At 30.8% G+C, this 23,438-nt stretch overlaps 7 protein-coding genes across 8 annotated transcripts; 4 read left to right on the top strand and 3 right to left on the bottom strand.

Moving 5' to 3' along the window:
• Window positions 1-242: 242 nt before the first annotated feature.
• Window positions 243-5,203, bottom strand: LOC119686029 (zinc transporter 7-like). Its single transcript, XM_038100487.1, has 3 exons — window positions 4,687-5,203; window positions 1,168-1,590; window positions 243-1,102 (listed from the first exon to the last, which is right to left on the bottom strand). The coding sequence occupies exons 1-3, from the start codon at window positions 4,865-4,867 to the stop codon at window positions 594-596; spliced, it is 1,113 nt and encodes a 370-aa protein (XP_037956415.1). The 5' UTR covers window positions 4,868-5,203; the 3' UTR covers window positions 243-593.
• A 104-nt stretch (window positions 5,204-5,307) lies between these two features.
• Window positions 5,308-6,290, top strand: LOC119686051 (40S ribosomal protein S25). Its single transcript, XM_038100511.1, has 3 exons — window positions 5,308-5,414; window positions 5,781-6,057; window positions 6,123-6,290. Exons 1-3 carry the CDS (start codon window positions 5,412-5,414, stop codon window positions 6,194-6,196), a joined length of 354 nt encoding a protein of 117 aa, XP_037956439.1. The 5' UTR covers window positions 5,308-5,411; the 3' UTR covers window positions 6,197-6,290.
• Window positions 6,291-8,547: 2,257 nt separating this feature from the next.
• On the top strand, window positions 8,548-9,425 carry LOC119686042 (V-type proton ATPase 21 kDa proteolipid subunit-like). The gene is made up of 2 exons (XM_038100501.1): window positions 8,548-8,658; window positions 8,747-9,425. Exon 2 carries the CDS (start codon window positions 8,771-8,773, stop codon window positions 9,407-9,409), a length of 639 nt encoding a protein of 212 aa, XP_037956429.1. The 5' UTR covers window positions 8,548-8,658; window positions 8,747-8,770; the 3' UTR covers window positions 9,410-9,425.
• Window positions 9,426-13,652: 4,227 nt separating this feature from the next.
• LOC119686039 (RNA transcription, translation and transport factor protein-like) lies at window positions 13,653-15,882 on the top strand. Of its 2 annotated transcripts, XM_038100498.1 has the most exons (4): window positions 13,653-13,734; window positions 15,006-15,079; window positions 15,135-15,461; window positions 15,518-15,882. In XM_038100498.1, exons 2-4 carry the CDS (start codon window positions 15,019-15,021, stop codon window positions 15,871-15,873), a joined length of 744 nt encoding a protein of 247 aa, XP_037956426.1. In that variant the 5' UTR covers window positions 13,653-13,734; window positions 15,006-15,018; the 3' UTR covers window positions 15,874-15,882. The 2 variants fall into 2 exon arrangements, with proteins under 2 accessions (XP_037956426.1, XP_037956425.1); XM_038100497.1 differs by lacking the exon at window positions 13,653-13,734 and having other exon boundaries at window positions 14,987-15,079.
• On the bottom strand, window positions 13,945-14,847 carry LOC119686037 (RRP15-like protein). The gene is made up of 2 exons (XM_038100494.1): window positions 14,762-14,847; window positions 13,945-14,702 (listed from the first exon to the last, which is right to left on the bottom strand). Exons 1-2 carry the CDS (start codon window positions 14,799-14,801, stop codon window positions 13,969-13,971), a joined length of 774 nt encoding a protein of 257 aa, XP_037956422.1. The 5' UTR covers window positions 14,802-14,847; the 3' UTR covers window positions 13,945-13,968.
• A 187-nt stretch (window positions 15,883-16,069) lies between the features above and the next one.
• LOC119686028 (RAB6A-GEF complex partner protein 2-like) lies at window positions 16,070-17,827 on the bottom strand. The gene is made up of 5 exons (XM_038100486.1): window positions 17,466-17,827; window positions 17,185-17,405; window positions 17,025-17,131; window positions 16,811-16,975; window positions 16,070-16,750 (listed from the first exon to the last, which is right to left on the bottom strand). The coding sequence occupies exons 1-5, from the start codon at window positions 17,585-17,587 to the stop codon at window positions 16,091-16,093; spliced, it is 1,275 nt and encodes a 424-aa protein (XP_037956414.1). The 5' UTR covers window positions 17,588-17,827; the 3' UTR covers window positions 16,070-16,090.
• Window positions 17,828-19,482: 1,655 nt separating this feature from the next.
• LOC119686044 (60S ribosomal protein L35a-like) lies at window positions 19,483-20,739 on the top strand. Its single transcript, XM_038100503.1, has 4 exons — window positions 19,483-19,575; window positions 19,917-20,147; window positions 20,208-20,435; window positions 20,644-20,739. Exons 2-4 carry the CDS (start codon window positions 19,923-19,925, stop codon window positions 20,665-20,667), a joined length of 477 nt encoding a protein of 158 aa, XP_037956431.1. The 5' UTR covers window positions 19,483-19,575; window positions 19,917-19,922; the 3' UTR covers window positions 20,668-20,739.
• Window positions 20,740-23,438: the final 2,699 nt, after the last annotated feature.

The following is a 23,438-nucleotide window of genomic DNA, read 5'->3' as shown; positions in this document are numbered from 1 at the left end:
GCTTCATTTCAAAATTTACATTTTAATGAACAGTAGTCATTACACTATATAATATTCTTTACACTATAATATTCACAAATTTCATCAACTTTTGAGAGAAAAAGATAATTTATGAATGCATTCACTGTGGTTACATCCTTTTTGTTTCAACTTTATTAATTTTTCCTTTTAATAAATTTGTTATACTGTAACAAAATAATTTTTATTTCAGTCAAAACTGTTGCGTTCTTTTGTTCTATTTTGAATATTGCATACAATTTATTATACATTTTTTAGGAAGATTCTAAACTTATATAAAAAAATCGTTTATCGGAATGACTTAATATGTATAATTAATTTGAATTATATTACACAATTATTTGTATATTATTAAATGTAAAATATAAATAATTTAAATCATATTAACAATATATTATGATTTTCACATAGAAATATTTTAAAAAATATAAATTGGAAAATTGTTACGAATTGGCGCACTTACAATATAGACACTAATTTACATTTTGTAAATTGTTTGATTTATTTAAAAAAAACAGCATAAAAATATAATTACATTAAAATATCTAACAAGAGTGTAACTAACAATGTTTCTATCACACATAGTCGAGCTGTATGTACATCTGCTTTACTCCCACTGACTCAAAAATCATTCGCGCATGCGTCACTACGTATTTAGGATCTACATTCTTTGATACTTCCAGTTTAATAGCACCAACATATACGTCCGAGCACAATGTCCAAAAATGTGGCTCCTGCACGGCATAAACACCCGCTAACCCTGTAACTTTCTGATAGCAATGAGGTAATGAACGATCTAAATCCGTTGGTTGTCTTTGCATTAAGATCAAGATTGACTCTTTAATAAGGCTAAGCACACTTAATGCTATAAGCAAGGCTATAAAAATTGAGCATATTGGATCCGCAATCATCCAGCCAAACAAATGCATTAGCACCGCTGAGATAATCACACCAACTGAGCCAAGTGTATCAGCCAATATATGCAAAAATACACCACGCATAATTTGGGAATTACTGCCAGAGATGTCGCCGTTCAAACCGCCATGGGAGTGACCATGTCCTTGCTCATGTGAATGACCGTGACCTGTAAAATTTTAATGTAAGTTGAAAAAATAAAAATAGTTTTTTTTTATTAATAAAAATAATTACCATCCAAATCAATTGCGTGATTATTATGCCCATTCATATCAAGTAGGTTGTTGCCATGCGAATGACCATGTCCACCTCCGTGTGAATGTCCATGGCCACCACCTCCATGACTATGGCCATGACCACCATGTTGAAAGGCGTATATACCCACTAAGTTCACAATAAATCCCAGAACGGAAACAACAAAAAGACGTTCATGTTTTACTTCAGGTGGTTCAATAAGACGTTCAACGCCTTCCGATAGTATGAAAAATGAAATAAATAAAAGGAAGAGACTATTTACAAATCCAGCCAGTACTTCAGCTCGTACATAACCGTAAGAAAATTTTTCATTAGCTTTCCACTTTGTAATAACCGATGCAGCCAAACCCGCCAGTAGACCAGTACAATCGAAGAACATATGAAATGAGTCCGAGATAAGACCTGTAAAATAGTATAAAATTAATATTCCATTTCGAAATAGATTTCCTGCCTTACGACATAAAATTCTTAATTACAAAATTGTTACCTAGTTTCAATATTCTTAAATAATTGCGTGCGTTTAACCCTAGGGCTATTCTCTAATGACATTTATTCAAAAAGATATTTATTAAAAAAAGTAATTGTTTAAAATAAACAAAACACATTCTATTTAATATAATAGAATATTGTAATGTGGATTTAGCAATGCATTGTGTTCATAATTTAATATTGTTGTGTTGTAGCTAAAAGTCGACTAGAACACCGCGTGGAAATGTACACAAGAGAGTCCATAATAGGATAGGATGACGGAAGTGATATTGTATAAGATAGAGGTAGGAATAAAGAAATATGTAGAGATGCTGAATCTACCTAGAGAGATTCTGTAGAGATGTTGAATCTGGATGAAGGGATCAGATTACCTAAACAGGCAGACCCATAAATCAACAGGGCTTAAACATGGACAATGTTGTGTGGAGTTGAGCTACAATTTAGGCACATGTGGAGATGAATGTGTATTGTTGTAGTACATTCCATAATTTATTCAATTTATTTTCTTTCCATTTCATTTTCGGTATAAAATCTACAAAGTTTATATGATTGATGTCTATAAATGGTTTAATTTTCCACTAGTGGAAATCAATATAATTGACTTCTTTCTATACATCAACATATTTTGTTTGGAAGAGTAAAATATTTAAGTGTTGGAACTCTATTTGATAATCTACTTAAAGATAAGACTGATAGAAAATTATCTATGAAGCATAATACATGTATCCATAAACCTGTATTATAATAATTTGGCCATATATATAGTCAACTAATTTTCAGTATAACATACAAATTTTTCAAAAAATCGAAATTAAAACGTAAGATCTAACGAGTGTAGTTGCCCAAGAAGATTTGCTAATTATTCATACCCAATTACTGTTTTTATAGTAACAATAAAATATGAATGAGTACACCAATGGAATCGTCAATGATTATAGCGAATACGTTATTATTGTAACACGAAGAGACTTCTTGAGAGAAACTTGAATGGACTATGTTATTAATGCAAAAAGTATGATTGGACATGTGGGAATGTTGTTGGAGAAAAGAAGACGCTACCTTAAACCAATGTAGCTTTGGTAAAACTGAGAGAATTGTGTCAACTGAATGAGATAGCGTCATAAAACAAAAGTGTTTAAATTCATATACCATATGTAGTTGGACATAAAAATACATGGGCAATATTATGTAAAATAGATCTTCAGTGCGGGACAAGCATTGTTGACCTGGTCTTCATTTTAGACTAGTAGAAACTAATGCTATTGCCTATATTAAAATCATATATTCAAATCATTTCATATACACAATACTTCATAAAATTCGGTTTACCCCGAGACTACACTAGCGTAATAGTATGTTTCCACTGGCTTCGCGTTAGACCAGTTAACTTACTTGAGATTCAAGTAATTCAAGTAATTTTAAATAAGTTAACTGCACAAGACTCCATAATAGGGTAGGCTTGGGGATCAGTTAACTTACTCGAGATTTAAATAATTTAAGTTAGCCAGTGGAAACATACTAATAGTCAAAGAGTGAGATTTTATGCAGCAAACTTGCCAAAGCTTGTATACGTGTACGCTTGGTAAATCGAATTTTATGTATTATATTATATGTTTATAAAAAATGATTCGCATCGAAAGTCCCAAATGTAAATGAAGAACCAACATACAACGTAATAATATATATTTCTAAATATATATATTTATAGTGACCATATATCATTATTTAGATACCAACTGCTGAAGATGCCTTTGTTACTGTTATTAATATTAGCAGTGTTTGTATGTTTTCTTATAATAAATGATACTCAATTAGTAGTGAAACAAATTTGTATTACAGTTAAAGTTTTTTTTATAAATTTTAATTAAAAACTATTATTATTACATTTACATAAAAAATTGCTGAATAATTATTTGTTTTTGTTTTAATAGAAGTAATAACTATATTATTAAATATAATAATATAATCAATTTGTTAACAAACAAAAAATTATATTCGATGATATTATCATTTACGGTTTATGGGTTAGGTTAAGGACTTTCTGCACTGTGATCAGCTTGATCTATTGTACACATATTATTATTTAATATTTATTATTTTCATAGCACTTGTGCAGAAATTCCCTCTTATCTTTAACTCCAAAAACAATAAAAGGGTTATTGTATTAAAATGTTTCCCATAAAATTATTGAATATAGAAATCCCTAGAATGTTAATGTTTGTTCTTGCATAAAATGAATCCTGAATTATTAGTTTTTGTTAAGACTTTTTGAGGACCATTAAATCAATATCTCGCAAACCAAGCTGTAACGACATTGTAGTGAAAAGGTTTCTTAGAATGACAAATTTTACATGAATCGGTCGTAAAACGGTAATGTCAACGGACTCACTATCGTGAAGTTTCCGGATTATAACAAATATGAGGGGTCAACTAATTTTATTGAATGAAACATTTGACACTTTACACGTAATATCGCAGAATCCACAAAAACCCCAATAAATTGTTTTGGTTATTAGATCTTTGAGCTGTGCCCCTCGACTGGTCTCGTTATTAATGTAGGATTAGGCAAATTACCAGCTATAAACATAAATATTTATCAATACAATTTCATACAAATGTCACATATAAAATATTTACTTAACTATTTTTAAATAATAAGTTTTATTCTTTACTCTTAATTATTATTTATTAACTCTAACTTTATAACGAAGAAATGATAATTGAAAAAGATTCCCAACACATTTTAAAGCAACTAAAAGTTGTAAAAATAAAATTTAACAACAATAAACGTGGAGATAACAAATTACTTCATACTAAAACGAATAATTCAGTCTTCTGATAAGATATTATGAACAATCTTTTAATAGCTCAATTCATAAATTATCTATTTAATATTTTTGGCGCAGGATATAAAATGAAATGACAATATATAATTAAATTAAAATTTTTTTTATTACTATGGCATCATAATTTAATTAATTTTAAATTATTATATTTATTTACACTTACCTAAACTGTTTGTCCAAATGCCATAGAAAAGTTCTACGAATGCAAAACTTAAATTTAGCAAAAGAAATAAAAATAAATTTCTTGAGTTTCTATCCGAGAATATGAGCCTCTTCCAGCTGTTAATTTTTTCCTTAATCCGATGGCCAATATTGTTGCGGTCCCTGTGTGTCAGCGGCAACATAGCAATTTGTTTAAAACTTGCTATTTGTTATTTTACAAAACTGCTTTACAAGTTATTTGTATATGTATTTATGCTTGAGTGCTTCGAATTGCATACGTGGAGTTTATGTGCTTAATCCCTTTAAGCTTTAAATTAACAAATAATTTGGATGTTCGTGTACTTATAATTTATATTAGTTGCCAATTTAGTTTGAATTATCCTTAATTAAAATAAATATTGGCACTAATTTATTTCATTTATAATTTTGTTAAATTCCCCATTTATAACATTGTTGTTTAATCTTAATATTGTTTTATTTTAACCTTAATGTGCAAAATTAAGAATTCTTCTTTACTTTCTTTTTTGTAATTCTCTTTCTTTGACAGTTCTTTTGTAAACACATTTTGTTGTTGTTGCCGTGACAGCCGCTCACAGAAGAAGATAAAACAGAACATAAAATCATTATTACACTTTCCGAACGCTTTCAGCTGTCAAATGTTTGTATGCTGATTGTGGTAACACTGACAATTTCCGACTTCCATCTTTTTGCATTAAGGTTACCGAGATGGTAAGTTGTGCGGTGTTAGTAAAAGAATATTTTAAAATGTTTTATTGTACTAAATAATTAAAGTTTGTGGTTAAAAAGAATTCCCAATACTATTTTATTTATATTTCAACTAAAATGTAGCATTTTATAAGTGTTTAAATTATGTTGAGCTGCAAAAATTTTTGAAACTAAACGTGCGTGGTTGCTTGTCAAATGACAGCCAACAACAAATACCACACGCATAACCTGCAATTTACCAAAAGTTGAAAAAATCAAATTAATAACAAATGTTATATATTGAAATTACATTTTAATTGAGATTTAAATGAAATAACATTATCTACATTGCAAAAAGATTAAAAAATATTTTTTTTTATTAAATTATAGCCGCCTAAGAAGGATACAAAGTCCTCGGCTAAACAGCCACAAAAAACTCAAAAGAAGAAGGAAGGTAGCGGCGGCGGTAAGGCTAAGAAGAAGAAGTGGTCCAAAGGCAAAGTCAGGGATAAGTTGAACAATCAAATTCTTTTTGATAAAGCCACCTATGATAAACTCTACAAGGAGGTACCACAGTACAAATTGATCACACCCTCAGTTGTATCTGAACGTTTGAAGATTCGTGGTTCATTGGCAAAGAGGGCTTTGGTTGAATTACGTGATAAGGGTATGTTTAAAAAGTTTGCTTTTATTGTACTTAATTTAATATAAATTTTTTATTATTAATTTTAGGTTTGATTAAACAAGTCGTGCAACATCATTCCCAAGTTATCTACACTCGTGCTACCAAAGGTGATGATGCTTAAATGTTATACCTTCGATTACATTTTATTTACAAATTCTAATTGTAAGGAATGAAATTAAGGGTAAAATAAAAATCCTTTTTTTTTTAAATAAGAATTTTCCTCTTTTTCTTGTGAATATTATTTTAATATTATTCAATGTTTATAATTGTGTTGTGCTTGTGAATAAAATTTAAACTTTAGTATAGAATCGTAAAGTTTAGCCAAAAGTAAACAATTGAAATTGTATAATAAAGTCTGTTAACGGACACCTCTCTTGGGTGCGTAATTACTCTTGAATGAACAAAAATTATGATTAGATTCAAATTAGGTCAATATTGAACTGAAAAGTAATTATTTATATATGACTATACACCGATCTTAATAGGTCTTAGAAGTAAATCTTTATATGTACCAATATGAATTTGACTTGTCTTGTTCTGTTCTTTAAAATACGAGATATTATAGGTCATACAGTTCTTAAGGTACGTTAGGTAATGTCTAGCTCAACCTGGCATTGCTATTTGAACACAGCATTGTTAATACTAATTATGGCCACTTTGTAGACGATTACCAATACTACACTTTATCAGATTATAGAAATGCAACAATTCAGCAGTGCATTCTACATGCAGTCAACGCAGTCTATTTCTTATCCTAGGCAGGTCAATATTCAACTAGGATCATTGCGCCATTAATGATGGTGATGATTTTTTATCACATATTTATTATTTTGTAATAAATACTTAAATGTCAATATCTGCATTTTTATAAATATATCTGACTTTCTTCAGGCGTAGAAAAGAAAATACATTTAAGCTATCCGACAGTGTTATATAATTTCGTTTAACTACTGATCGCTATTAGTTTTCAACTAACTTTATTTCGTTTGCTGAATTAAATATTAATGGGAGTATGATTTTTTTTTGTTAAGTATTGTTTGTGATGAGGGGTAAGTAGGTTCTAATTGAAACTACCCAGTGTCAAAATCGATAATCAATTCTAGCCACTCCTATAAGTCGGAATCAAAGATGGGATTCCAAAAGCAGCTGGGTCTATGTCACTGAGACATACGCCAATCACGATGACAAAGCGTCACTCAATAGGGATTATACCAGCGCGATAACCACTTTGATGGGACGAAGCTATTCAGTACGATTCAAGTTAATGTGACTAATGATCAATTTTCTGAGGAATATATGTAACCACAAGACTACATTAGAAGTAGACGCATTTATATGTGAGAAATAACTATTTAGCAGTTACTGATATTTTCCTTATTCCGTCATTCTTATAACAGGTCCCTGCTAAAATAGTATTATTCTTTTGTGACAAAAAGTATATTATTATTAGTATTACTTTCTAGGCCAAAAACGCTTAAAGGACCTTCTACTTAAATATAAGTACATACAAGAAATTTTAATTTAGTAAGTAATTCTCTCATATCTGAAAACAATTTCGAGGTTTATATTTCTATTCCGACAGATATAACTATGGTGCACAATCTACAAATATCTTTGTAGCTGATAACGAACTTAAAAGGTTTTAACTGTTGCAGCAACTCACTGGATGAACAAATCATCTACAAGGATCCTACGTCAAAAAAAATGTTGAAAGTTGCATGGGTTTTTATAAATACGTTTTCCTCCAATGATTCTGATTATGTTGTATACAATTAAAATCTTTATTACATTTTTCAAGCATTACAGTTTTAAGTGAAGCAGTGCTTTGATAAGTATTCCGTTTAATTGTCTCTGATTTAATGCATGATTCCCTAAACACGCACAGCATCCATTATTACATCATTGATTAATTACTTCAACCACGGCAAGAATTCGATGCCTTTCTGATTGTTTCCTCATTTATTTACGGCGTATTCTTACTATCCGCCCTTGCAATCTTAATGTTAAATGTGTTTCCCCATTATTATATGATCCAATACAGTATTCTATATTATACTCATAATTTAGTCAGTAGATCACTGAAAAAAACTGATTTATTTTATATGATTTTAGTTAAAGCTTCATTTCGCAATTTTTCATATCAAATACTCAATCGTGATAAATCATTTCAATTAGCACTGCAAATGTATGCAGTTATTGTTGTAAATTTACAGAAGCATATATTTTATCAGTGCATATAAAACCTTTGTTTTTCATTCATTTTTCTTAGGATCAGTATGTTTTTGATTATGTTGTTATTAATGTTATGTTATAATATTTATGTATTAATAAGATAGTATTTAATATATAAGCAAATAAATTTTTAACAAATAAATTATTTATTAATAATTTTTAATTCAAAAATTTATATTAATAAAGCGCCATCTAGTTTTCACTTAAGTGCTTGTTAAAATTGCCGATAGAGGAAAAATACGAAATTAGTACTAATTTTCACAGCAGTAAGCAGCACTGTTGCTGTCATGTGATTGGTAAAAAGTTTTTTTCGCTGCTCAGTCACCTGTCACATAAAAATATAGATATTTTGTAAGTTTTTTCTCGACGCAATTGAAAAAATTGACTGCTTCATGTTTACTTAAATGATATAATAAAATTGTAAATATTTTTATTGTAGTATAAACGCGAAAAACTTTTTACAATGGCCGCCCAGTTACGCACTGTAGTTGGAAAAACATTTCTATGGTTCTTCATTGCCGTATGTGTCATACTCATCCTGATACAATTGCTGACAGGAAAAGGTGAGCGCGTTAGTGTCGGTTGGTTCTTGGCATCAACTTCGCCATATATGTGGGCATGTTTGGGTATTGGCCTTGCCGTATCGCTATCAGTTGTGGGTGCTGCCCTTGGTATACATACGACTGGCACCAGCATAATGGGCGGTGGTGTAAAGGCACCGCGTATTAAGACTAAGAATTTGATTTCTGTTATTTTCTGTGAAGCTGTTGCCATTTACGGTTTAATTACTGCCATTGTTTTCTCTGGTCTCTTGGAGAGCTTCCAGATGGAAATTGCATTGTCTAATCAAGTAGTCATGAACAATAACTGGACTGCTGGATATGTTCTGTTCGGTGCTGGACTTGCTGTTGGTTTGGTCAATTTGTTCTGCGGCATAGCTGTCGGCATCGTTGGATCAGGTGCTGCTTTATCCGATGCAGCGAACTCAGCACTTTTTGTTAAAATTTTAATTGTTGAAATTTTCGGTTCTGCCATTGGTCTTTTTGGCCTGATCGTGGGAATTTACATGACATCGAAAGTGAAAATGGGTGATAAGGAGTAAGCAGGTTGGAGTAGTACCAAAGTAAGCACAATTCAACCGTTTATCATTCATATACATATTTTTAATTTAACCTAGACTTCATGTTTTTATTCGTTTTTGATTTGGAACTTTATAAAAAAAATATTTTATTCAATATCTATTAAAGTACAAAATTTGTTAATAGTTTTTAAATATTAATTGTTTTCCATTATATTAAAAATGTTCTGTTAACTCATATAAAAAAAAACGAAATTTTAACTTATAACTTATAACTTATAAACTTCTGTATCCTGTATCTTTCATATATTAAACTGAACATCAGAGGACTTTTGTATGTACTACCAAAGCCCACGAAGCAGTCAATCAGTCATTCCCACAAATTTTGCATATACTAGAATTATAAAGAAATTACATCCCATCCACATCTATTAGAGATTAAACAGTTTCTCTTTATTTTAATGATGTTTCTTCGCGTTTATAAGATTGGAAGCATTGCGCTACAACAAGCAAATGCCAATGACGACTTAGTTACAGTGTTTATGTATTAAATTAATTAAGTAATTATATATACGAATAATTTTATTATGTAATTTAATTATTAAAATACAGATATTGTAAATTGATTATAAATTTATAAACTATAAATTGAGCTTGTGTAAATTCTGTCAAATACAGAATTTTTCATTCGATGAATCAGCATCAGTTAACATCAAATTTATCATCCATGGAAAACTGCGTCCTGACATGGATTTGACAAACTCAATTTAAATAATTTTACTTAAACTTAATGTTTTGCTTGAGTGATAAATTCAAGTTTTATTTTTGTTTTATTTTGAAACCATTTCAAATATGTATTTATTGTTATTAAAGCAAATTATTTACTCTTTTAAAAAAGAATAAATCAACAATTATATATTGAATTGTAAATTATTATATAATATTAGGAAATTGTATAAAGTAATCAACAAAAAAAGTATTCCATTTAAATAATAAAGTGTGTTGTTCGTTCTCTTTCAGGGAAAAAGTTCGGTTTTTATTTTAATTCCTAAAAAAAATGTGAATTCAACGAAAGTGGTATTCACGATCTCGAATAGAGTCCCATCCATCCACTCCCCTACCCATATATTCGTCTTGCAATCCTTACATGTGTAGCCCCGGCATAGTAACAGGGCAAAGCAGAAATAACAAAATGTATAACTGATAAAAAATTCTGCGTGAGAGATAAGACAAATATGGCCAACATCCTTTCTGCAGAGGCAGACATACCTCAAGAAAGCGTGCTAGGCCCAATCCTTTAACTCTTATATGCGGCTGACATTCCCACACCAATAATTCTGCGTGAGATATAAGACAAATATGACAAATATCCTGTCTACAGAGGCAGACATACCTCAAGCAAGCGTGCTAGACACAATCCTTTAACTCTTATATGCGGCTGACATTCCCACACCAATAATTCTGCGTGAGATATAAGACAAATATGACAAATATCCTGTCTACAGAGGCAGACATACCTCAAGAAAGCGTGCTAGACACAATCCTTTAACTCTTATACGCGGCTGACATTCCCATACCAACAACTAATGACGAAATGACTTTTGGAAATGATGTTATCCTGCAATCTGCTAATGAAGCCAATACAATAGCTATAAGTAACCCGCAAGGTCTTATTGACATGACAATTTATTGGTTCAATACATGGGTAGAAAGTAGAATGTAGTTTATTCTCACCGCTTTGCACTGTTACTTTATCATTAAGTTACATATGTTCTTCGAGATCGTGAATATCACTAATGAAATTTGTTAAAATTTATGGAGGCATTGTGCCAGTATCTTACGAGAACTTACATTTGCGCACCTTCATTCTTTAAATGTATATGAACGAAAATGTGGTCTGAAGTTCTAGTCAGGTCATCACGTTTCAGTTAGTGAAAATGCAGATGTTTCAAGTGGCGCTTTAAAAAATAGGCAATATGTATTTGTAGATAAATTGGGATGAAATGAAAAGAAGTTGAATTTCCTCGAGTAGCTAGAAAATTTTATTGATTCCAAATTTCTCTTAACATGTAGAAGTGGGTTGGTTGCTTTATAATTAACCATGATCATAGATTGATGAATGCGTTTCATCATTATACATTTATAATGGATTGTCCAATTTGTACGAAAGTGAGAATATCACCAAATGAGTTTAGTCCCTGTTAAGGATGTTATCCTATAGACTTTCTTAGGCATTGTTAAGTAATACTGCGCCCATCGTAGATGATTGAGTTTTATAAATGCCCCCATATTTTCTTTATTAGATAGGTCTAAAAGGTCCTAATTACTTCTTATGCTATTGTCGCTATTACATCCCGATACGGGCCAAGTAATTTTCGTGGTATTTTTCTTTCAAAAGCTTACAATAGATTTTTCCCACTTGTTAGAATTCGCATTAGAATAGACCGAATTACGATTTTGTAAAAAGTATATTGAAGTTCCGTGAAAGAAGTCGCATTATATCCTGAATGTAATGCCTGATTTATACGCGATTAGATATTTAATTTCTACGCAAGAGATGTTGTTAGACCCTACGATTTGCACCAAGTATAGCGAGACCAGCCTGATACCTGTTGTGTACAAGGTCCTTTGAACTGTACTGTGTGAAAGTTTAAAGCCACATGCCAAAACATTGATTGGGTCCTATCAGTACGGTTTCCGATCTGATCGCTCCACCAGTGACCAGATATTCACAATATCGACACCCACCACCTTTTTTCGATTATAGACTAGTTTTTGATTGCCCTTTAGGGGCTCGCGTTTACGCTGCAATGTCTGAGCTTGTTATCCATGTAAAGTTAATACAACTTTGCAGAATGACTTTGAGCAGTACCTATAGCTCGGTCAAGATAGGATGAAGTCTCTACGCAGCGTTTGATACCGTGCGAGGCTTCAGATAAGGTGATCCCTTATCATGTGATTTTTTTCAATTTTGTCATAGAAGTGATCATGCGCAAGGCAGATGTTTATCGTAATATAACTGTATTTTACAAATATGTCTTGCTCCTTGCTAAAGCCGATAACATAAACCTCTTTAGACGTAGCAAGCGTGATATTATAGCTGCCTTTGTCACTATCAAGAAATTATATGCAAAAATGGGCTTGAAACGCAATCTGTACAAGCTTTATCACGACATTGATATAATTCAGCCGGCTTCGCTGGCTTGGTCATGTCATGAGAATGGATGAAGACGCTTCAACAAAGAAGGTATTTAAAGCGGTGGTTGGAATAAGAAGACGTAGAAGTAGACAGTTTCTCTGGAGAAGTTAACAAGTTGAGGGGCCACTATTATTACCATATTTTCATATAATGCTCTATTATATACTTTCTACTCTTTTATTTCAACTTTTAATAATATCTGTGTCATTCGTGTAATATAAACGTACAACGAATATTTGAGCTTGATTTTTAAGAGTATTTTGACAGCATAATAAATAGTACTTATTGTGTTGTTATAAGGGAGAAGAGTGTTAAAAATTACATTACTCACAAATTCGATATCTAGCGTTATCACAGCATTTTGGAATTTTCCTTGATATATTGCATATCTGTTAATATTGAGAATTATTGTAATACTACGTTTCCACTACGTACTTAGTAAGCCATATAGTAACATTGAGCTTTTGGTCGTTTACATTATGGAAAAGAGCTTTTATGTGTCAAGAAGTTACTTAAGAAATGAGAAAGAGCTTTTATGTGTCAAAAAGTTCTAGTTTTAGAGCTTTTGTTTGTTTACATTTTAATTGTAAGCAGATGACATTAAATTTTGTATTGATAGAATGTTAGTTTTGAATTTTGAGTGTTTGTTTATGGTTTGTTTCATGTGTCAAATGTTCCAAATTCCGATAATTTCCAATGTTGCATTCATCATTTTTGGTATAATTTTGCTTACTATATGCTATAGTAAGTAAAAAAGCACAGAAGCTATTTGTATGGTAAATGAAATTTACTCAGTACGATAAGCTTGCTAAGTACGTAGTGGAAATGGCCTATAAAGCTCATATTTGTAAATACAAACTCATATTTGTAAATAGTAAAGCTTGTTGCTTAAAAAACGGAATCTAATATAATATATATGCCACTTTAAGACAAAACACCCTGTATATCTAATAAATTTGATTAGTAGCATTTGTGAAAAAAACTTTACAACACTGTAATTTTACGGTTCGTACTGTCAAATATTTTTATTTTCCAAATCTTTGAAAATCAGTTTAATTGAATGGAGAGATTAAGTTCAAAACAATGTCGAATATGAAAAAGGACATTGATTGCTTGCCATGTCGTTTAGTAAGCGGATTTGGTATAATAGGTATTGGCACTTATTTATATACACAAGCCAATAAGCGTAAAGGATTTCATAAAAATATAATGGTTGTTATCTCTGCTGGCAAGTAATCGCAACTATGAATTAAATATATAAAAAATTACAACTGTTCGATTTTCTTTACAGGTGCTGTTGGGTTAGGAGTAGCACGTCTTTTAAATATGCCGTTTCTTAAAGCTAATAAATAATAGACAGTTTTTAGTAAAAATTTGATTTTATTTATTCATCACTATCACTTATACTTTCATCAGCTTCATTATCATCGTCTTCCTCATCTTCGTCCCAATGTTTGATTTTTTTATTGGTCATAAAATCATCTCTCAAAACATTCCATTCTGATTTCTTTTTGTGCGTACCTCCACCATTCTGTTCTTCATCACTACTGCTTTCCCCTTTAATTTCATTTTTGATTGAATTATCTACTGCTTCAGACTTTGCGCGTTTACCAGACATTAACACATCGAGGAATTTACGTTTATTTATGTTATTTAGAACTGCTTCCTGCCGGCTATCTAATTTTCCGGCTTCGTCAAGTTGATTTTGCAAATCTTTTTGTTGCATACGCACCGCATTAAATAATTGCACTACGCCTTTTGTGGCTATCTTGCGTAATGTGCGCTCACGTTCAATATCCTTCCAGGTAGGTTTCACACGCAATTGCAGTTGCACATTCTTACGCTGTGTGAGTTTATCATCTAATTCGTCTTTATCTGGCTTTTCTTCTTTGATTTCACCTTCTACTTCGAAACTATAGCTTTTCGTTTCTGGTAATTTACTTTGTGATTTAATTTTTTTTGCTCGCGACAAGACAAGTGTTTTTTTTGTTTTTGGTTTTGTGGTATTCAAAACTTTGGCAATAGAGTCTGCCCAACCTGCATTGCCTGTTCCATTCTGCTGTTCATCCTCGTCACTTGTTCGATCACTGCCATCGTCACTGAGTGTGCCTGAATTTTCTAAATTAATTAAAAGACAAATTTTTGTTTAAACATTAATTTGTGGCAATAATAAGTACCTTTAATGGTTTTTTCTTTTTTTAATGCAGTAAATGCCATATTTTTAACGAGAACTATAGCAACATATGTCCAAACTAATATGAAATTGTTTATTTTGATATGACTTCACGTGCACGCATAAGGGTTGCCATATCGCTATTACAGTAATCATTGCAAAACGTCAAAATTTTTTTCTTGGTATTGCCGGCCATTAATTGTGACAGCACTTATCTTCTCATTGTTTATTCTTCCAAAAACATTTAGCATCTCGTGAAAAATGTTAAAAGTTAAGTTACAGGCGTTAAATCATCCCACTCCAGATGATTTGGATGTGAATGGTATGTTTTTTGTGTTTGATACGAGCATTACATTTGATAAAATTTATTTCATTAGATCGTAAGGTATTTGCAAGCACTATTCTATGGCTGGAGGACCAAAAGATACGTCAATATAAAATTGAAGATCGTGAAAAATTAAGGCAAGTAGATAAGTTGCCGGTTTGGGAGAAAGCATATGCTGAATATAAATCTGATCTCGGTATGCCGAAATACAAAACACCGCTTGAAGAAATATCTTGGATGTTGGGATATGCTGTACGGCTAGAATTCTTAGATGAACCTGATAGATATGCAAGTATCAATTCCCAAGAAGTTGGTGCAAAGCAAAAGAAATCAATTGCACCTAGTATTAAAGCAGAAAATTTCTTCGACAACATGGATTGTACGTATTTTGATAAATATATTTCTCATATTTTATTTCTTTTGTTTTTTTTTAAGTTAATAATAAGGACTTCATAGCTGGTGTACGCACATTGGCCAGCAAATTACAAGTACCACATCATCCTAATCATTTGATACAGCTTGAAGCCATTGCACGCCTTGTGAAAGAGCGTTTATCACCAGCAGCGAAGAATCGTAAACCAATTGTTGGTACACCCTTTCCATTTGAAAAAGGTGAAGATGTTGTTTCCCCTAATGATAAGGATTTAGATTATCCTGTTCGTATCATGCGGCTACTGCAGATTCAAAGCTTACGAGAACTACAAACACGTATAAATGAAACAATCGTCGCTGTGCAGGATTTAACAGCGAACCCTAAGACTGATACAAAGTTAGGCCAAGTTGGACGATAAGCAATATGCATTACATTACAAAATAATTAAATAAATGTAACCACACAAAGCAACGACAAAATACTTATAACTTATTCTAAAAACAAGTGACCAGTTTAATATTAACAAATCCATATTAAAATGCCTTTATAACGTTTTAGCTCGCAAATATTTTATTCATAACCTAGTAAGAATTAAAATTAATTAATGCATGCGATTGTATTTCGTTATTAATAAATTATTTAATTATTAAGCATTGTGTTTGGCTTGGTGAGTAAATCTGCAGAGGATTTGCAGCATATAATGTTATTGGTAAATTCCAAATCATTGTCTCGACTGGTATCTCAGCGGGTGCTTTAAGTTCCCCCGATTTAGGATTGGGTTGTCCAAAATCCAACATAGTGCTAGTTACAAATTGAAAATGCAGGCGCCATTTTAACTCTACTAAATCAGTACGGAATGTTGGAGTCACTGTCAATGGAATAGGTAAAATAATCTGCGTCTGTAGCATAGCATAGCAAACTTCATGGCTAGTAGAGTATGTTGTTATTTTCCCCACAGGCTCTTCCACTTCCTTGTGTCTAGCACTAGCTGATGTTGCTGATTTATGTAAATTATCAACAGCTGTACCACTCGCAATACTTGCTAAATCCAATGAGTTAACTGATGATGTATCTGTACAATCACCACTCGTTGAAGTATTATTTCGTAGAGAGATTTCTTGCGATTGTAATTTTACGGAAAATTGCACGCACCGTACTTTAGAATTTGTGAAGTCTACACTGCCAACTATGTCTTCACCAAGTTTGTAACAAGGCTTGAACAGGCAGAAACGGCCTACAAAACCGTGTTTATTTGAAATACGATAAAATTTTGGTGCACGGCGTGATGTGATATTCTGTGAACCGAAAATAATGTTAGTACCTTCAGAATAATTACATATAAATGATATTAAGACCTTTAAATTATGCCATGAGATTTCCAATTCGGATATTTCGCGTTTCTCCAAAAATGGATTTGTAGGCGCAAGTTCATCATTTGTGTCTTCTGTGCAGTGTAAATCGTCTGGTCGTGCTATAATTGGTATAGGCAATACGCGTATAGGTAAGGTAAGAGTTTGTACCTAGAAAAAATACTTTAGTTTACAACTTTATTAAATATTAAATTATTACCTTTGATTTAACCCGTTGTGTTGCTATTGTTATTTTATAAAAATACCTTATATCATGACCACGAAAAGTTGGTGGACCATCGCGTGGTATAAGCTCGTTGAAAAAATCTATAAAACCACTTATTTGAAAAGAAAGTTAATAAATTTAAATGAGAGCTTACATGTTTTTGTTTCTCCAGGCTTTAGTCTTAGATCGCAAAACAGAATTTTTGGTTTCGTATCTACGATGACATCACCTGGAGTTTGGGTCACCGCGTCAAGTGCTGTTTTGCCAATTAGGTCAGTTAACTCACTCACTTTATCCTGGGTGGCAACATTATAACTCGTCTTTCTGTAACAATGGAGCTGCACTGTTGCCCAAGCTAAGTTTTCTATTCGGTCACTACAATATTCATGGCAGTTCAACTTATTTATTATTGCTATGTACTCCAAAGTCACTCACTTGTTCTCATTGTTATCATTATTACCAGCTTTATGTATAAATTCGATTAGGCATTCGACATTTTCGCCTGTGGCATAAATCGAGGAATCTGCACGAACTAATTTGGCTTTTATTTCAATCATATTTGTTCTAATTTAATTAGGAAATACAATATAAAAATAAATGTATAAAACTAACATTTAAACAAATACTCCAAATAAAATGGCGATTCGCAGTGCAATGACAAGAGTTGCTACCAAATTAAATTTATTGGGATTATCATGATAAAGAAAGGAGTTATTCAGCCGTGCTTTGTACATACGAGTTACCGATGCATCAGTTTGGAATTTTTTACGGATTCAAATTTTGAACTGAAATTTGAAGTTTTAATCACTAAAATTAGTAAAAAAGAGTAAAAAATAAATATATATTATTTTTACCGCATCAAAGTTCAGTTATTTAACACTTAAAATGGTACTAAGAAACACTTATTAATTTGTATTAAAATTTAAATATGTTTAAAAAAAATATACATATATTTCGGTATACTGCGTATCAGAGAATATCTTTTTATGGTGTATTGACCAATATTTTTGGTACTTAAATATTTCTTTGTTTATATTGTTCACCACTTCCCACAATTTGTATATAACATTTTTAAATTTTCGGCGTTTTCCATTTCAAAAGAATTATTTCACACATTTTGAAAATTTTTCACTGACATTAATACGTAAACAAACGAAAGTTCTTTCTTAGTTTTTTTTGATATATAAAAGCACTTTCAACTGCATTAATTAAATCATTATAATGTGAACGCTCAGATTTTGAACTCATTTATATAGATGAATGAGTGCCTAAATGAAGCGCTGCAAACATGCTATAACTTGCCATTTAGTTGACAATTTGGTTACCCTAAAATATTTTACTATATTGACATGTTTTTTGTTTACATTATTTTGTAAAAATATGATAAAAATATAAATTATTTCATTTAAATAAATTATATTAATATATATTTACGGACCTATTCTGTGCACTTTGTAAAATTGTCAAACATTGACATTTGTCAAAATTGACTGCTGTAAAGGTTATGGTATTCTGTGACATAAATAAAAAGCTCTTTTCCTTGTTAGTGTTAGTTAATACCTCAAATGCTGTTGACAACTATAAAAATATGCTCTTTTTAAGCATTTTTTATTATTTGCATGCATGACAAATATTCTTCACTAAAATATACGCTCCTTACAAGTATTTTTTTTATTGCGATTTGAATGCATGAAAAATGCTTTCGACAATTTAATATATATGCTCTTTTTTACGAACAGTTACGAACAATTACCAACAGTTTTATATACAACACAACTTTACACCATAGTGTGGTGAGAAGCATTAGGTACTTCAGCTTTGAAATTTGTCAAGATGTGTCCAGAATACCAAAAAGCTTTCTGCTTTATAAAAATCAAAAATTTTAATTAAGAATTTGACAAATTTGTCAAGTGCACAGAATAGGTCCGTTAATGTATTAAGTATATCAATAAAGGAAGTTTTCAATTGATTTCACCGTTCTAATATCACTTTAAAATTTTGATGTTTTCTACAGTTGGGAGATATGCTTGACGTATTGAATGGTTGATAGATATCTATAATACGACAAATTTTTAGAATGTGTTGTGCATTTGAAAGTTAATAAAATATATACAAAATTTATGATATAGTAATATCGACAGTGTCGGAATTGTTATAATATCACTAAAAATATGTAGTTTGATCACAAATTTTCGTTACAAACTGCGAGTTTGGAACTAACGACGCAAACCCACTAAAGCTTTATTATTTTTAAGCTTTGGATTTATTAACCAAAAAATGAATACGTAAATTTTGTTTTCATTATTGTATTAGGATTGTATTACAATATATATTAAATTAAATGCGACTTAGTGCATGAAATACATATTATTTATTTTGATCCAATTTTAAGTTTAATCCATCCAAATAAAAAATTTTACAACACATACAATTTTCGTACAAATGTGGTAACACTAATGTTTGGGGAATTTATATGAATTTCCCTATCACAATGAACTGACATATCTGTCATGTTTTCTCTCTTTCGCCAATCGTCAAGTTTCCGGTACGTACGCGATTTTTGTGCTCATTAATACAAAATTTAAATAAATAAATATAAAAATGAAAACAAATGCTAAAAATTTTAGTTGAATTCCACCAAAAATATCCCGTAAAAATTTTATAAACAAAAATTGGCTCTTAAACTTGGTCGTAACAAAAGATGTTTGTGGATAAAAAATCGTGAAAAAAACAAAACAACTGAAATGTCTTACTAAAAAGTAGTAATTCGAAATAAATAGCATTTGTTATCATTTTTGTGAATAGTATTAGACATTTCTTTTTTATGTTATTAATGTGTTGGAAGATTTCAAGTTGCTAACTTTTGGTTATTAATTGTTTACATAGATAGTAATGGCTGATACACAAGCTAAACCAGCTGCTGCACCTGCCGCTAAAGCCACAAAGGCTCCAAAAGCTAAGGCACCAAAGCCTGCTAAAGCGCCAAAAATCGAAAAGACCACTGAAGTCAAATCGGCACCAAAATTGAAACGTCATGGACGTCTATTTGCTAAGGCCGTATTCACTGGATACAAACGAGGCTTGAGAAATCAACACGAAAGTCAAGCTATCTTGAAGGTAACAACAAAATTAATATAAAATTTATTGTTAACTAAAATTAACAGTTTTTTTTCTCAGATTGAAGGTTGCCGCAGAAAGGAACATGGTCGTTTCTACATTGGCAAGCGTTGCGTGTATGTCTACAAAGCTGAAACTAAAAAGTGCGTACCACAACATCCAGAACGTAAAACTAGACTTCGTGCAATCTGGGGTAAGGTAACACGTCTACATGGTAACACTGGTGCAGTGCGTGCACGTTTCAACAGAAATCTGCCCGGTCAAGCAATGGGACATCGTATTCGCATTGTAAGCTTGATTTATTATTGTGTATGTGTGTATGAGTGATGTGGCCAGTAATTTGGAAAATGAATCTTTAAATAGATTTCAACCACTTAAGAAGTGTGGTGTGTTGAATGGGCATTTTTTTAATTGCCACAGTGAAAATGAGAATTTGTGATAGTTTATTATGTTTTATAAATTAAAATATAAATTGTGAATTTTTTCTTTTTTGCAGATGTTGTACCCATCAAGGATTTAAGTTAAAATTTAACTTTAATTGACCCAACAAATTGCTTTTTTTTTTAAATAAAACTACATTTGAAAAACTTTATGTGAATTATTGTTAATGGATTCATTATAAACACACTAGATTAAAAAGCAAATATAATCTAAGGAATACATGCGCACCAGCAACAACATTTTATTTTTAGGAATATCAGACGCTGATGAATTACTGATTTAAAATACATTGAGTCACTTATAATTAATAAAATCGATTTAGACGAGTTAGCCATAAACATCGACTTTTATACCAAACACGATTTCACAACTTATTTTTCTAATGCGACACAAATTATGATAGACATTCAGTTAGCTCTGGAACTATATTGTCTTATTTGGAAACTTGATATAATTTTGTAATAGTGAATAGTTTTTGGGCTTTAACACTAACATTATATCAAGAAGACATAAGAATAAAAGTACTGTTCAGTTATTTCTGAGAATTGTGCAAAACAGATGTCCGGCTTGAGGCTTTCATTAAAAACGTTATTCCAGAGTTGTTCTCTTGGCATATAGGTAGAAAGCTATAATAATTGAAAGTAAATTCGTTTTATTTTCGCTAAGCAATGACCTATTAAAAATATGATAAGAATAAGAACAAGGACACTCGGGGTCTGAGCACTTAAAAGTTAAGCAATTAGCAGGGTCTAACAGAATAACAACTGAATTCGCTAGATATTTAATACGGAACCTACGGGTATACGGAACCCTTATTAGACGCGCAGTTACATTGATGCATGGGTAAAACTAAATTCAAAATCATTCCTACTGGTTGTAGTCATCTACAATTAGAGTTTGAAAACGATCAATCTTAAATACGTTATTTGAGTACCTAAAGGTTTTTTGTGAAAAAAAGAAACAAATTTTAGTTTTGAGTTTTTTTACTTCTGGTCAAAGCGCTTTGTTATTTCAAAAAGTTTAGAGAATTTTAAACAACCAAGTAATAAAGTTGAAAATTTTTAATATCATTTTGTGAATGAATTTACAAATTATATATTAACATAAAGATTTTATATTAAAATATGTGCTACTATTTTGCAGTTTAAATTTTGAGTTACTAATTTTCAGCTACTAAAATGCCTAAATAAAAGCACTTATAGAAGTGCGAAATGTAAAAATTATTTAATATTCTGGAATACATTGGTCCATATATCTTTCTACTTTCTATTATTATGTTTTTACTTATGGTATCTCTATGATAGACTTTCTGTGTCACACATAGAGCGGTTCAGCATGACAAAAGTCAATGCAGGCGTGCTGCATTGGGGCGAATGATCTATAAATTATTGATTTCTGATGTGTTTCTCTAACTAATAAAACAACTATTGTTACATATGATGATGGTACTGAATAGTTAGCATCTATAAAAACCGCTAAAGAAGCATCACAATGCTGACAATGTATAATTCAAATATTAACGTTAATGTGGAAAGGACTGTACAAGTTACTTTCACGAGCAGAAAAGATGATACACCATGATATTAATTATGGTATATAAAACTGTTATCCAAAAATAATATAGTGAAACATTTGCTTAAGCATTTTGACAGATGGCTCAATTGGAGTAAACATATGGTGTCAAAGCAGTATTAAAACCTTTGTGGGCAATAATGGAGCACATCAATTCACTCAAATTTCAAAATTATACAAAAGTATCAATCCCAAACAAATATTCTAAAAGATGTGAATATCTTGTCTATGTTCAAGGAAGTTAGACGTACTCTACAAAAGAACCTCAAAGACTGAGTGACCGCATCAACTAAGTTGCAATAATTTTACTGGATAGAACTAATGACGTGAGAAGACTATAAAAGTAACAAGTTGTAGACCTAACACAGAAATTTAACTGTAATGTTAAACTTTAATGGCACGTTTAAATTACTATATGTTAAGTTATACGGAACTGAAAATCTTCTATCAAAAATAAGAGCTTTACTCATTATCGCCATATAATAGATTGCATCTAACTATTATAAACAAAACTCACTAATTTATTTTTAAATTACATTATAAATCACAGATGTAAATAGTTTTACTTATTATCACCATATAATAGATTGCAATTAAGGCCGTGTGCGAGTTCGAGTAAATTGACGTAAAGTAAATTGAAATTTCTTAGGGATTGTTTGCACTGCACTTACGTAAATATTTATTTATTGCAATTAGTTATTATTTTTGGTTAAAAGTTTTTAAATTTATTTATTATACATCTTATAAAATTTTCACAATGGTAACACCTAATTTAACTAATTTTTATCTAATTGACCTTATACCAACATTCGCTGCCATACCGACATAATTTACTATTTCCCTCAATTTATCATCAATTTACTCGAACTCACACACGACCTTACTATTATAAACAAACAGGGATATTTTTAAAAATAAATTTTATTTTATTTTTTTTTTTTTGAAGTTCACTGTTTACTAAATTTACTAATTTATTTTTAATAACTAATACTTAAAAAATTTCAAATATAATTAAATATTATTCTGAATTCGTTTATACTTATAAATTTGTTTAGAATTACAAATTTAAAATTAAAAAATTTTTTTTAATCTCTCATACACTGTGTTCAAGCTACGAGTTGATCTAATCAGGGTTCCCCAAAGTCTTATTGAATACCTTAAAAATACTTATATATTCGTTGCCATATATTAATATCAACGATTATACTACCTTTTAAACTTTTATTAACGTCAAAATATAGAAAGATTACAGAACATATTTTGTTTATATCAATAGCA

This window comes from Teleopsis dalmanni, chromosome 2, assembly GCF_002237135.1.
Source record: "Teleopsis dalmanni isolate 2A chromosome 2, ASM223713v2, whole genome shotgun sequence".
In the NCBI taxonomy this organism is placed as follows: Eukaryota; Metazoa; Arthropoda; class Insecta; order Diptera; family Diopsidae; genus Teleopsis; species Teleopsis dalmanni.
This window is presented reverse-complemented; position numbering and strand designations above follow the sequence as displayed.

Excerpts from the sequence above, each read along its gene's own strand:
- LOC119686029 (XM_038100487.1), bottom strand. The coding sequence starts at position 4,867 with ATGTTGCCGCTGACACACAGGGACCGCAACAATATTGGCCATCGGATT. Across the intron at positions 1,591-4,686 it reads CATTTGGACAAACAGTTTAG|GTCTTATCTCGGACTCATTT; the intron begins GTAAGTGTAAAT and ends ACTATTTTACAG. Across the intron at positions 1,103-1,167 it reads TCACGCAATTGATTTGGATG|GTCACGGTCATTCACATGAG; the intron begins GTAATTATTTTT and ends AAAATTTTACAG.
- LOC119686051 (XM_038100511.1), top strand. Across the intron at positions 6,058-6,122 it reads GGTTGAATTACGTGATAAGG|GTTTGATTAAACAAGTCGTG; the intron begins GTATGTTTAAAA and ends TATTAATTTTAG.
- LOC119686037 (XM_038100494.1), bottom strand. The coding sequence starts at position 14,801 with ATGGCATTTACTGCATTAAAAAAAGAAAAAACCATTAAAG. Across the intron at positions 14,703-14,761 it reads AAAAGAAAAAACCATTAAAG|AAAATTCAGGCACACTCAGT; the intron begins GTACTTATTATT and ends TAATTAATTTAG.
- LOC119686028 (XM_038100486.1), bottom strand. The coding sequence starts at position 17,587 with ATGATTGAAATAAAAGCCAAATTAGTTCGTGCAGATTCCTCGATTTAT. Across the intron at positions 17,406-17,465 it reads AATGATAACAATGAGAACAA|TGACCGAATAGAAAACTTAG; the intron begins GTGAGTGACTTT and ends TGAATATTGTAG. Across the intron at positions 16,751-16,810 it reads TCTCATGGCATAATTTAAAG|AATATCACATCACGCCGTGC; the intron begins GTCTTAATATCA and ends TTCGGTTCACAG.
- LOC119686044 (XM_038100503.1), top strand. The coding sequence starts at position 19,923 with ATGGCTGATACACAAGCTAAACCAGCTGCTGCACCTGCCGCTAAAGCC. Across the intron at positions 20,148-20,207 it reads AAAGTCAAGCTATCTTGAAG|ATTGAAGGTTGCCGCAGAAA; the intron begins GTAACAACAAAA and ends TTTTTTTCTCAG. Across the intron at positions 20,436-20,643 it reads TGGGACATCGTATTCGCATT|ATGTTGTACCCATCAAGGAT; the intron begins GTAAGCTTGATT and ends TCTTTTTTGCAG.
- LOC119686039 (XM_038100498.1), top strand. The coding sequence starts at position 15,019 with ATGTTAAAAGTTAAGTTACAGGCGTTAAATCATCCCACTCCAGATGAT. Across the intron at positions 15,080-15,134 it reads AGATGATTTGGATGTGAATG|ATCGTAAGGTATTTGCAAGC; the intron begins GTATGTTTTTTG and ends TTATTTCATTAG. Across the intron at positions 15,462-15,517 it reads TTTCTTCGACAACATGGATT|TTAATAATAAGGACTTCATA; the intron begins GTACGTATTTTG and ends TTTTTTTTTAAG.
- LOC119686042 (XM_038100501.1), top strand. The coding sequence starts at position 8,771 with ATGGCCGCCCAGTTACGCACTGTAGTTGGAAAAACATTTCTATGGTTC.